General features: G+C 42.7%; 1 protein-coding gene across 1 annotated transcript; it reads right to left on the minus strand.

Moving 5' to 3' along the window:
* Nucleotides 1-6773: 6773 nt before the first annotated feature.
* On the minus strand, nt 6774-10748 carry TMEM52B (transmembrane protein 52B). Its single transcript, XM_039520822.1, has 5 exons — nt 10695-10748; nt 9971-10014; nt 8505-8543; nt 7886-8046; nt 6774-7063 (listed from the first exon to the last, which is right to left on the minus strand). The coding sequence occupies exons 1-5, from the start codon at nt 10746-10748 to the stop codon at nt 6819-6821; spliced, it is 543 nt and encodes a 180-aa protein (XP_039376756.1). The 3' UTR covers nt 6774-6818.
* Between the last annotated feature and the right edge of the window lie 3528 nt (nt 10749-14276).

Consider the following 14276-nt stretch of genomic DNA (forward strand, 5'->3'; position numbering starts at 1 on the left):
TTCAAATATGTTAAAGAAAAGGATGGTGATTATTGTTCTCCATGTTCATTAAAAGTAGGACAAGAAACTGGAGCAAGGGAGATTGGGTTAGATAGTAGAAAAAACTTTCTAATTATAAGAATAGTTGAACTCTGGAACAGGCTTCCAAGGGAGGTTGTGGAATGATAAATCCCTGTTATGGATGATCTAGGTTTACTTAACCCTGTCTCAGTGTGGGGGCCTGGACTAGATGACTTCTCAACAGCCCTTCCAGCCCTGCATTTCTATGATTTACATAGAAATTACAACATGCTCTGATACCATTCCTGCCAAGTGGAGCAAGACTGACATCTAGTGTCTATGTATACTCACATAAACCCACATAAATGTAAAGAAGTAGGCTGTTCTATTTAGAGCCAGAAAAGGGGTGGAGCAAGTAAAGGAATGGTATGTTCCAAGTGGAAAAGATCTTCAAGGATTCCTGGAACTTTGTGCACTTGGCAGAGTTGTATCCAGAGTCAACAGATTCTAATGTCTCTGTTCCTGGCCTTTATTATTCAGTAAACCTGAAATCTCTAGGAAACAATATAATGGATTCATTGGGATTTGAGTGGATGTTAAAGATCAGCAACTAGAATAGATTTATCAAGGCTACACAAATAATAATTAATAATAATTTGAGCTGGTTGAATAGTGGAAAAACAGATCTGCAAATATATTAAGTCATTGGTATGCTGCTACACATGGGGTCTTAGCATTCACTAGTGGCAAACAGTTGGACAGCGGATAATTCAAGAAAATGTTCGTGGATCTGGGAAGGATTTCACCTGGTAAGTTGGGATGCTGATTCAGTTCCATGCTCTATCACAGATTTCCTGCATGCCCTTGAGCAGGTTACTTAAGTCTCTTATGACTCAGCTCCCCATCTGTACAATGGGGATAATAGCACTGCCTCACAGGGATGTTCTGAGGATAAATACATTAAAAATTACGAGGTGATCAGAAGCAAAGCTTACAGGGGCTATATTTATATAGCTGGGCAGGTGAATATTTATTTGTCTGAATATTCACATCATAAGTGTGTTATTAATTCATCACTATTATTTGCCATTTGCCATTATGTCTAACATTTTTCCACCATCCAGTTATTGAGCAAAAACAATACAATGTAACTTAGATGATCAGTCACACACCAGAAAGAGTAACTATTCCAAGAAGCAGTTTGTAGACTGTCCATTGGTTGAAAATTATTCATGCAAACTATTTGAAGAAGAATCATGAATAATTAATATATTTATGCAGATCAGAAAAGGCTCACAAATGATTTGTTACCTGAAAAATGGCCTACATTTGTGATTAATATTATTCAGCTTGAATAGTTTCATCACCTCTAGTAATAATAATAATTAGGCTTGGAAGAATGTGATTTTTCTTTTTTATAATTTCAGCAGATAATGATTTTTAATTGTAGGCATTTTTATTAAGACTGTCAAGCGATTAATAGTGCAATTAATCGTGATTCATTTTGTTAAACAATAATAGAATACCATTTATTTAAATATTTTTGGATGTTTTCTACATTTTCAAATATTGATTTCAATTACAACACAGAATACAAAGTATACAGTGCTCACTTATTTTTATTACAAATATTTTCACTGTAAAAAAACAAAAGAAATAATATTTTTCAATTCCCCTAACACAAGTTGTCAGGGTTCCCTCCCCACTCTGAACTCTAGAATGCAGACATCAGGACCCGCATAAAAGACCCCCTATGCTTATTTCTACCAGTTTAGGTTAAAAACTCCCCAAGGCACAAATTCTCCCTTGTACCTTGGATTAGGTAATGCTGCCACCACCAAGTGATTAGACAAAACTCAGGGAAAGGACCACTTGGAGTTCCTACTTTCCCCTAATATTCCCCCAAGCCCTACACCCTCTTTCCTGGGGAGGCTTTAGAATAAACAAGATGAGCACAAACCAACCTTGGGGTTCTTTTAGACCACTAAAAAATCCCAATCAAATTAAAAAAACAAAACAAAAAAACCCAGAACATTATTAGAAAGAAAAATGTTAAAAGAAGCACCTCTGTAAAATTAGAATGGAAGATAATCTCACAGGACAGTCAGATTCAAAACACAAAGGATTTCCCTCTGGGCAAAACTTTAAAGTTACAAAAAGAAAACCAGGAATACACCTCCCTCTCACCACAGAGAAAATCACAAGCCAAAATAAAAGTAAGCTAACACATTTCCTTGCTAGTAGTTACTAATCTTAATGGAGTTGGATTGCTTGCTTTCTTGATCTGTCTCTGGCAAGCAAACAGAACAGACAGACAAAGAACAGACAAAACAAAGCCTTCTGCCCCCCACCCCCGCACCCCTCAATTTGAAAGTATCTGGTCCCCTTACTGGTCCTTTTGGTCAGGTGCTAGATTACCTGAGCTTCTTAACCCTTTACATTAAAAGGATTTTGTGTCTCTGGCCAGGAGGGATTTTATAGTATAGTATACAGGAAGGTATACAGGTTCCACACTGGCTGTTATTTCTTCTTGGAGCTCTAGGAGAAAACAAAGTTAATAAGACACATATATCTTTAGATATCCTACTGACTATATAAAAACTAACAATATTTTCCACATTTCAAGGACCATTTTAACCAGTTGATTCTGGGAAACTTTCACGGGAGAGTGCATCAGCCACTTTGTTAGAAGCTCCTGAAATGCGTTGTATTTCAAAATTGAAATCTTGGAAAGTTAAACTCCACCGAAGAAGTTTTTTGTTATTGTCCTTGACAACGTGAAGCCACTTCAGCGCAGCATGGTCGGTTTGTAGTTTGTAGTTGGAAACTGTATACAGGAAGGTTGTTACCCTTCCCTTTATATTTATGACACAAGTAGTGTAGTGCAATCTCTTCATCATGAAAGTTGAACTTATAAATGTAGAATTATGTAAAAAAAAACTGCATTCAAAAATAAAACAATGTAAAATTGTATAGCCTGTAAATCCACTCAATCCCACTTCTTGTTTAGCCAATTGCTCAGACAAACAAATTTGTTTACATTTGCAGGAGATAATGCTGCCCACTGCTTGTTTACAATGTCACTTGAAAGTGAGAACAGGCATTCTCATGGCACTTTTGTAGCCAGCATCGCAAGATACTTATCTGACAGATGTCCCTTCATGCTTCAACCACCATTCCAGGGGACATGTGTCCATGCAGATGATGGGTTCTGCTTGATAACAATCCAAAGCAGTGCGGACCAACGCATGTTCATTTTCATTATCTGAGTTGGATGCCACCAGCAGAAGGTTGATTTTCTTTTCTGGTGGTTCGGATTCTATAGTGTTGCTCTTTTAAGACTTCTGAAAGCATGCTCCATACGCTGTCTCTCAGATTTTGGAAGGCACTTCAGATTCTTAAACCTTGGGTTGAGTGCTGTAGCTATCTTTAGAAATCTCACATTGGTACCTTCTTTGCGTTTTGTTAAATCTGCAGTGAAAGTGTTCTTAAAATGAACAACATGTGCTGGATCATCATCCGAGACTGCTATAACATGAAATATATGGCAGAATGTAGGTAAAACAGAGTAGGAGACATACAATTCTCCCCCAAGGAGTTCAGTCACAAATTTAATTAAGGCATTATTTTTTTAATGAGCATCATCGGCAGGGAAGCATGTCCTCTGGAATGGTGGCTGTAGCATGAAGGGGCATACGAATGTTTAGCATAACTAGCACATAAATACCTTGCAATGCTGACTCCAAAAGTGCCATGTGAACGCCTTTTCTCACTTTCAGGTGATATTGTAAATAAGAAGCGGGCAGCATTATCTCCCATAAAAATGTAAACAAACTTGTTTGTCTTAGTGATTGGCTGAACAAGAAGTAGGTTCTGAAGTTTTCTTTTGTTTTTGAGTGCAGCTATATGATTTAAAAAAAATCCTCATTTGTAAGTTGCACTTACATGACTGCACTACAGTTAGGGTGACCAGATCACCCAGGTCAAATATCGGGACATGGGGGGGGGCAGGGATAGAGGGGGAAAAAATGGCGGCAGAGAAAAAAAAATCCCCCACCCCCGATTCCTCCTCCCTCCGCAAGCGCTGGAGGGAGGCCCGGGAGACTCAGGGGAGCGCGGGGCTGGGGTGAGTGTGAGTCTGGCCTGGCCCCAAGCAGGCAGGACTCGGGCGCGGTACCTGGAGGGAGAGTAGGGGGCGGCCTGCAGGGCCAGGCGGCGGTTGTTCTCCCCACCTGGGCAGCGGGACTTGGGAGCAGCCGCTGCTGCAGCTCCCACTGCCGCGGGGGGAGGAAGCGGCCGCTGGCCAAGCTTGGCGGCTGCGGCTCTAGCACCCATTAACCCCCCGAGCCCGGGCCTGCTGCGGGGACCCAGCGCGCACCCAGCCCCTGGCCAGTCGCGTCTGGGCTGGCTGCCCAGCTGGTGCAATCCCGCGGGCGGCCCCGGAGTGGGGGCAGCAGGCCCCAGCCCCCCCATCCCGCTTGGGTCCCGCAGGAGAACGAATGGGACTGGGCTGCCGATGCCTCCGCTGCGGGATTGCACCAGCCGGGCAGCCAGCCCAGACACGACTGGCCAGGGGCTGGGCGCAGCGTGCGCGCTGCTGGGTCCCTGCAGCAGGCCCGGGCTCGGGGGGTTCGGGCCCGGGCACCAAAGCCGCAGCCGCTGAGCGCCACGTGCTTGGCCGCTTCCTCCCCCCGCGGCAGTGGGAGCTGCAGCAGCGGCTGCTCCCGAGTCCTGCTGCCCAGGTGGGGAGAACAGCCACCGCCTGGCCCCGCGGGCCGCCCCCCTACTCTCCCTTCAGGTACCGAGTCCTGCCTGCTCGGGGCCAGGCCAGACTCACACTCACCCCGACCCCGCGCTCCCCTGCATCTCCTGGGCATGCCAAGGCGGGGATTTGGGGAGGGAGCCAATGGGGGAAGGAGGGGGCAGAGTCAGGGCGGGGGAGGGCGCGAGCCCTTCTGGGCTCCGGAGCCTTTGCTTGTTTGTCCAGTGTCCCGACCTAACATTGGTCGGGACGCGGGACAAACAAGCAAATATCGGGACAGTCCCGATAAAATCGGGACGTCTGGTCACCCTAACTACAGTACTTGCACTACTGTACTTGTATGAGGTGAATTGAAAAATACAATTTCTTTTGTTTGCCATTTTTACAGTGCAAATATTTGTAATAAAAATAATATAAAGCGAGCACTGTCAACTTTGTATACTGTGTTGTAATTAGAACAGGAATACTTGTGGCATCTTAGAGACTAACAAATTTATTTCAGCATAAGCTTTCATGGGTTACAGCTCACTTCTTCGGATCCGAAGAAGTGAGCTGTAGCCTACGAAAGCTTATGCTGAAATAAATTTGTTAGTCTCTAAGGTGCCACAAGTACTCCTGTTCTTTTTGCGGATACAGACTGCTACTCTGAAACCTGTGTTGTAATTGAAATCAATATATTTAAAAATGTAGAAAAACATTGAAAAATATTTAATACACTTCAATTGGTATTCCATTGTTTAACAGTATGATTAAAACTGTGATTAAGCTTGATTAATTTTTTAAATCATGATTCATTTTTTTTAGTCAATCATGTGAGTTAACTGCAATTAATCGACAGCCCTAGTTTTTATCTATTTAAATTTTCACCATTGCAGGAAATTATGACAATGGAGGGAGGTCAGACAACTTTTTTATTGACAGACATTGGGAAAACAGTTAAAGTTTTATGACCATTAAACCACAAATTGTCAACATGACTTCAAAGCACACAAATATCCTTGAATCAAACTCTAATAAGTTCTCATGCAGCATTTTTCTTATTTTACATATCTGTAAATTTTGATTATTATCAATGAAATATTTTTGTCCATTTCTGAATGTATGTTGAAATTGATGTTTACCGACATTTGCTGATAAAAATCTAATCCTTCCAATCCTAGTAATAATACACAGATAAACATTAATTGAGCTTTATTTCACCAGCAATGTTTCTGCCTCTTCCCATGTCTGATCTGTTATCCCACATATCACATTTTTTTTAGTTCAAATATAAGCTATTCAGGACTGTGCCTCTTGTTTTTCAATATGGTCTATAAAACACTGCATGTATCTATAGTGTTATATTATCACAGTTATGTACTTTATATAAGCAGATGGTGTTACCACCCTGCTCCAAAATATAAACACTGTATAAGGTTAAACTCACCCTTTTCTTGTGGTGTGTCTTTCTTGTGGTGTGAGGTAATTAATAATAATAAAACACACATTCCACCTCAAGTTCTTTCCCTAATCTTGGCTGTTCCTAGTGTTCTTCCATCAGATCTCTGTGTCCTATGGCTGTCTCCCTCTAACAAAATAACCATTCCCACGTCCCTTACAGCCAGGTTAGAGTCACTAAGCCACACCTGCCACAATGAGCCATCAGGAATCAGTCAGAATCTTCCTGCAGGACACTAACACCTGCCAGCAGATTGGGTAAACAGAATAACCCTGCTGCCTTGGTGCAAGGACTAACTATGGTGCTAGAGATTACGGTGAGGGGCATCTTATTGATGTGTGTAATGAAAGTAATAAATAATAATAATGAATAACAATAACTAATTAACAATAAAAGACCCCACGGAGGTATCAAGAGAGATCCATGAAAATATTATGGGTCATAAAGTATTAGGAAATTGAGTTACTCTCTTTCCTTGTTCAGGACATTCGATTAAAGAGGAGAATAACCTGAACTGTATTCCTGAACCCACCTAGAACAGATTTTGGATCCTCCCCTTGAATATTAGCACTCTGCATTGTTGTCCAAGTAAAAAAAAAGAAATTGGGTGCATTCACATCAGGGGAGGTCTTGTTGTGAATCATCTTTCACAGCTGACGCCTGTTGCTTTTCCTCTAGCACTGGGGCCAGGTCTGGGACTCTCTGCCCAGTCCGGGCTACCGTGAACCTGCTCATATGTAGGGCCTCCTCATAGACTGGAGGGGTCTCTGATCCGCAAGGTGGTGGTGATCCTAGCACGGCATTGTGGGAACGTGCAACAGCCAGTATCCTCCTGGCAGCAGGACCAAAAACAGAATGCAGAGCTGAAAGAGGTGAGATTGGAAAAGGTTAATCTAACTCTGGAACCATCAAATACCAGACATGAGCCAGACAGAGAGCACAAATATACTTGCTGTACAAGGCTTTTCCCAGCTACACACCCTCAGTGCCAGTCACCTTCCTTCTCCAAGGCCATCCCTTCTCATCAGACACATCCTCTACCTACACCTTCCAAAAATGTTTCTCTCAGCTGCTGGACCTGTCCTCATTCCACCAAAAGAAGTGTCCCACCCTCATTCCCTACTTCCCAGCTAGCTGGATCTTCCAGATATATCCCATGAAATCCCCCAATCCCAACTCACAGATGCCCCCATTCCCCAGCATAGAGCAACCTGGCCCATACACCAGCTGTTAGGACCCTCCCTCTACTACTCCAGTAAGTGACATGATGATCCATATGCAGCTAAGACCATACCTGATCCCTGAACCCATAGTTTCAAACTTTTGGAGCTCTAGGATTTGGCACTTTAAAGTATGTTTTGGGTTCTAGACTTTAGGGGACAGCTCCTTAGCTGGTGTAGTGCTACTTACCTCAGTGCAGCTGTATGACTTAAACCAGCTGAAGATCTAGTCCTTGAAATTCATGGGATACAGAGGTCTGAATTTTTCAGACATTCAGTTTCAGGATTCTCAGCCTTCTCTACATCTACCTTGGCTAGGGTGACCAGATGTCCCGATTTTATAGGGACAGTCCCGATATTTTGGTCTTTTTCTTATATAGGATCCTATTACTCCCCACCCCGTCCCAATTTTTCACACTTGCTGTCTGGTCACTGTAACCTTGGCTTCTGCACGATCACACTCACAAGTGATAGTGCTCTGGAGAGTGCTGTCATGATCAAAGGCGATGACTGTGACCTCATAGGGGTGGGAACCCGACTCCTCCCCTGCCTGCCGGCAGCAGCACCTCATGCAGGCTGACACCAGGCCACACACAAGCAGCAGCCCACCAATTGCCATCACCAGCCTGTAGAGGGAGAGGAAGCAGAGTTATTGCCATACCTTATTTATGTACACACATTGAATGGATTCTAAGAAGTGATCACACTCATTTCACTAACATTTAAACAGACAGTCCTTTTTTAGAAAAAAAACAGCTGCACATCTGTGCTGTGCAATAATGAGTGTTATAAATCTTAAATTTCTTATAACAAAACTAATGCATTTAATAAAAATGCATGACTGAGAAGAGGGAAAGAGATATGCTTGTGTTTGTTGAAGATAATGTGTTATCTAATACTAATAGCATCCAGCAGGAATGGGAAAACGCAATACATCCTTCATAACACTAGAGGGAACTGAGGTAAAGAGTAGAATGGAGGAATTGTTCGATTTTTGTCACTTAAAGGATCAGATTTAATTCTATCAATTGCTTGCTAACTTAAGTGACAAATACAAATGATATTTATGTAAGTGTAAACTTACCAGATGTACCAGAGACGGACCCAATCAGTGCTTGAGCAGCTGAGAAAAAGAGGGTGAAAGAAAGAGTTAACAACATAACATCATAGAAATACGGGATGGAGAAATTCCCTTTTTGATCCTATTTTGTCAACTCCCATCTTCACTCCAGTTGATGAAAGATTGGAGACTGGTCTCCACTCTAAGTTTTAAATTACTCATATCAGGGGCGGTTCTAGGTATTTTGCCGACCCAAGCACGGCAAGCAGGCTGCCTTTGGCGGCTTGCCTGCGGGAGGTCCCTGGTCCCGCAGATTCAGCGGCACGCCTGCGGGAGGTCTGCCGAAGCCGTGGGACCAGCGGACCCTCTGCAGGCATGCCACCAAAGGCAACCTGCATGCCGCCCTCGTGGCGACCAGCAGAGCGCCCCATGTGGCTTGCCGCCCCAGGCATACGTTTGGTGTGCTGGTGCCTGGAGCCGCCCCTGACTCACATGATGGAGCTTCCACCACTTCTCACTGAGAAGACTATTCTTCAGTCTAATAAATCTCATTATTAGGATTTTTTTCTTAACGGCCAGCCTCAAATTTTCTTTTATTCAACTTCATCCCATTTGCTACAAGTTCTCCCCCTCACAAACACACACCTCCCGGCTATGTTATTCCATTTACATCCTTCAGATACTTGTAGAGAGTTCTAATGTCTGCATTTTCCTTATTTTTTCTTCATAAATCAGCCTTTCCAGCCACTATTTTTGTTGTTTTTCCTCTGAATTTCTCTCCCAATTTGTCACCCTCTTTTTGGAAGTGGGTGCACTGCACATTTCTTTACCCATAATTAGTAGAGTTGATCAAACAGATCACAAAGATGTTTTGAAAGACATTTCTCTAAATAAAATATTAAATTTTCTGTGGCTACTTTCACACTTCTTTTGCATTCACTTTCTGTTGATATTCCTGCAAACAGCCTTCCTAGCAGGAATGTTCACAGCAGAATTTACAATATAGTCATTTAAATTCCTACTGGAGAGTATTTGCATTGGAAACCCAGTAAATATTACACTCTTCCCTTTAGGAGCACGAACAATATCACTTGATCTACATGTCCTATCAAAACTAACTAATACAGCCCGGATTCTGAATATTGAATCCTTACAATGAACTGCTTTCAAAACAGTGATAGAACAAAAATTAATCCCAGAAATTTCTTAGCAAAAGTTTTCAAACAAACAACACCCCGGGGGCACAGGGGAGAAGGCAGACAATTTGCAAGCACGAAGACAGGGCAAATAGATTGTATGTTAAGAATTAGTAACTTAAATCTAACAAACAAACTTTCTGGCCCTGGAAAATGCTTGCTCAAGATTTACCAACACTGTTAACTAAAGCAAACTCCATTGGTGAGAGACAAGGCCATCAGCTGAGATTCCTCCCATGTCTGTCACTCCCCCCTCAACCTCTTCTGAAAAAAATGCAGGATGTGTATACTCACTGTTCAGCATTCACACAGGTTTCCTCACATCTCACTTGGGGAAACTACAAGGAGAGCAAAGGCCATCAGGGTGAATTGTCCTCACTCAGTCTCCTTGATGTCCTGTGTTCAATATCTCTCTCATTCACCCCAATGCCAATCCTAATGACCCCACCCGTGGATTCACAGTTACCCATCCTCTTTTGTCCCTCTCACCCACACCAAGATCTGAATTCTCTTCTCCCCCATGCAAACATGTAATTTATATTTTACCTTCCCCTGCCTCCATTATAGCCCTAAATTCTCTTCTGTTCTCTCTTTCCATGAACAGACGATTACCTGCTTTCTACATCCTATATGAGAGATCTGAATTCCCCTCTCTGTCTAAAAACATAGACCCATCAATATCGTATTATTTACTGTGTCCATTTCAAACCTGAATTCCACACTGCACTGATGGATCTCCAGTTACCCCATTTTCTATCATTCCTCAATGTAGATTTTATTTACCCCCCCATTTCCATTCTCTTGCTTCACCTATCCCCACTTGTTCTACATCCTAACATCCTCTTTACTGCTTTGAATTCTCCTCTGCCCCTACTTTATTTCCCCAATACTTTTAAATATCAGGGAAATTCCTACTTCAAATCTATCTTTGGCTCAAATCTCCTTCAACTTTCTGATGTAATACAGTGCCCCAGCAGAGGCCAAACTCTGCCAAAGAGGAACCTATGTTGTGACTCACCCAAGAGAGACTTGCCAGAGCAGAGAGGGTCACGAGCGGGCTACCGATCCCCATGAAGAAAAAACAGCTGACCCTGCTGTCCCATGTAGCTCAGGGCCAGTGCCTCCTTCCTAATTTCAGTTTATCCTCACCAGTCCTCACAGTGGGGTGAGGAGCAGGGAAACTCCCTTTCCAGGGTGAGTTCCTTCTCTCTTCTTCTTACTCTACTACTTTCTGCACCCTTCTGGGTTTGTCTTTCCCTCTCATGCACACTCTGGTTTTCTGTCTGCCTTCTTCTCTCTTTGTCTTTCTGTTTATATATCTCTGCCAACGTCTATCTCTCTCTGTTACTCTCTTTCTCTCCCTTCAGAGGGGAGCTCAAACACCATTCAGTCACTTCAGCAAAAGAACTGAGGATGCCAGTCACTTAGCTTTGCTATTTCCAACTGATCTAGCTCAGAAAGTCAATGAGAAAAATGTACCCATGATCCTGAAAGAACGGAGAATGGAGAACTCTCTTCTATGGGGGGTGGGGGGAAGCTGCTTTGACCTCATTCATTCCCAATTACTTCTCTCCCCGCCCCCTAATCCAGGGAGACTGGTGCAGTTTGAAGGTCATTTGTTCACCTTCTGCTTTACTCCGATATGTCCCCTCCTGTTCTCCTCCCGCAACACCCTCCCATCATTATACTTTTGCTGTTCTGGCCTGCTGAGTCTAACCAGAAGCCCAGAATCAGAATGGAAAGCACATTGCACTTGGGACATTTCTGCTGGCGCAGGATGGGCAGAACAGTGTGTGTGTGTGTCATGGAATACCTAAAAACTTCTTCACACGCACCTCACTCTTCATATGCAGTGCTCCCTTCTACTCAGCTGGTGCCTCTCCCCTTTGCTCTGGTGATCACCTCAGTCCTGATATGCAGAACTCTCTGCTATTGCAATCCTGGCCCCCATCTTTCCAGCTCTACCAAAGCACGGAGTCTTGACCTGCAGAAACCTCCACTATTCAAGTCTTGAGTGCCTTACAAAGCTCTGCCAGTGTCCCTCAATCCGACTCTGCAGCCCCCCGGCTATTCCAGTGCTGGGCTCCCCACACAGCTCTGCCAGTGCCCCTCAGTCCTGCCCTGCAGCCCCCTACTATTCCAGTGCTGGTCTCTCCTCACAGCTCTGCCAATGCCCCACAACTCCTTTACCATAGTAGAGAATGTTTTGTTACTTCTCCTGCTGCATACATTACAGTTGTCCCTCCAGCTATTTAACTTAATAGGCCTCTTTTAATGACCTGCTGTTTTCCCTCTTGTATAACCACTTTGGATTTCTATTACATTACTGCTCACGGGTATCTATGAAGTGCTTCCATGTATGTAATTAGCATCTCTCTCACACACACTGTTTCCAATAGTTGAAACAGGAAAATTGCTCCTCAGTAATGTGTCATTATTCCTACCCTGCAACCATTCAGGACTGGTATATGAATATGTGTTTGAGGAAGTGAGCAGTGCAGAGACTAGTGGAACTTGTTACTCCATGTTGCAATCACGTTGCATCCAAATTAAGCTGGTGAATCATTAGCCCTGGTCATGGCTATTAAAGGCAAAGAGCAGAACCAATCGATTCATAAACATAACACACACATTCCCCCCAAACAGGGGCTAAGAACCATCCACTATGAGTCTATTAAAATCTCCAAAAGAGTAATGGGCTTCTCTAGCTGTTCTGTCTGTCTGTCTGGTCATCTCTCCCTCACCCTTCTATCTAAATTAGTTTATGATCTGGGCCTATATACTGAATACTGGTGTGCAAAGGAGAAACATGCAAAAACACACTAGAGGCTTCTTTCCCATCTGCAGATTGCTCCAGATTCCTGTTCTTTCCTTTCTTTAAATTTGCCTATATATTATGGAAGTTTCAAATGAAAAGACTGTACAGCCTTCACTGAACAGCCTTCACTGTGTACAACTCTTAGAGCTGAAGTGGTTCAACACACAATAACCAAAAAAACCAAGTGAAAATTATAAGCGTGGACTCAACCTTTCTGCAACTTTACAACTCAGCCTCATTTAACAACCTAGAAAACTAGAAATAAATCTAAAAAAAAGTCTGGATCATTGAATTTACAACTGATTCACGGTGACCCTTGATGTATGACCATTTCCCAGAACTGTTCTTTCCAGCTGCCAGGTATTCAGCTAATGTAAATCAACATTGCTTCACTGAAAGTCAGTGGAGCTATGCTGATTTACACCAGCCGAGGATCTGGTCCATCATATGTAATCATCCACTGAAGTCCAAATTGTCAGTTTTTAGTTTTAATTCAATAGCTATTGACAATAGATTGTCAATCAGATTTTTAGTGAAATGCTAGTATTAGAAGAAAATTTCAATTTTAGACTGATCAAATTTGGCAAAATATCACATAAAGTGATAAACATTTCTCTAATGAAAGAGCAACATTATAACCAGTAATTGTGACCTTCAGAGAACACATGATCATTCATTCTGGCTGAACTATGTTGGCTCCATTTCTTTAATTTCTATGGCCTCTGGTAATACCATAGTTATAATTGGGCATGGTAATTTAACCATGGCCTCGTTAGTCTATTACACAGTGACAGAATAATTCACATTCAATTTGATACTTTGGCTCATTTATCCCATAATTTTATTTTCCTTTGATTTGTTTTACAGTGAAGTGAGTTTTCTCCACCAGATTTCCTCCCTTTTTAGAAGTTTAAAGCAAGTGATTATACCCTTTACAAAATTGCTCACAAACATCCTTGTCCTGTTTATGTGTTCTGCTGTTGTCATAGATTTCAAGGGCTCATTACATGTTCAGCAGTGAGCTTCATACTTCTTACTGGGGCTCCAGTGACAGCATAGTTTGCTGGTGAACAAGCACAGAACTCCCCCTTTTACACACAACACACTCCTAGGCTAAAGCAGTCTCAGCAAGGTCTCAATCTCCTCTCAGATTTGTTTAAATTCAATTATGCAGTTCTTGGAAGTCAATGGAAATTTCCTTGTTACTCATAATTTGCTATCCTTCTGAGGACTGTTTTTTTAAGGCCAGCTTCTTTAGTCACATAAGATATTTCCCTTGTGAATTTAGAATAGAAGATGGGAAAGAGTTTGGGGTTCATAACAGCCATTTGTTTTTTCCTGTAGTTGGAGAAAGGATATGCCCACTGTTTCATGTACCACATGCTGGGTAATAACACAAAAGGACTCCAGCTTGTAAAACAAAACAGGCTGTTTATTAAGAGAAAACTATTTACAGAGATGCTGTAACTGCAGCTAGCATTCTAGCCCATGTGCATACAGACTGACTTCTTGGTGCCTTCTCTAAACTCTTCCTCCTGCAACCTGTGCTTTAGCCTCCAAGTTCCAAGCAGGTTGCTGCACCCACCTCACAGAAGATTCAGTGTGGTGAGTTAGTGATCTGTACTGCTGTGCAAGAAATCCATGGAGTCCAGGTCATAGTGCCCATTTTTCCTACTGAAAGAGGTAAGAGTTTCTCTGGGTCAGGAGAATAGGACGTCTGGTGCTTTACTCCCTGGGGCTGGTGAGGTCTGGGAATGATGTGGAAGTAGGGCTTGGTGCCAC

The sequence above is a fragment of the Mauremys reevesii genome, linkage group 1 (genome assembly GCF_016161935.1).
Source record: "Mauremys reevesii isolate NIE-2019 linkage group 1, ASM1616193v1, whole genome shotgun sequence".
Taxonomy (NCBI): domain Eukaryota; kingdom Metazoa; phylum Chordata; order Testudines; family Geoemydidae; genus Mauremys; species Mauremys reevesii.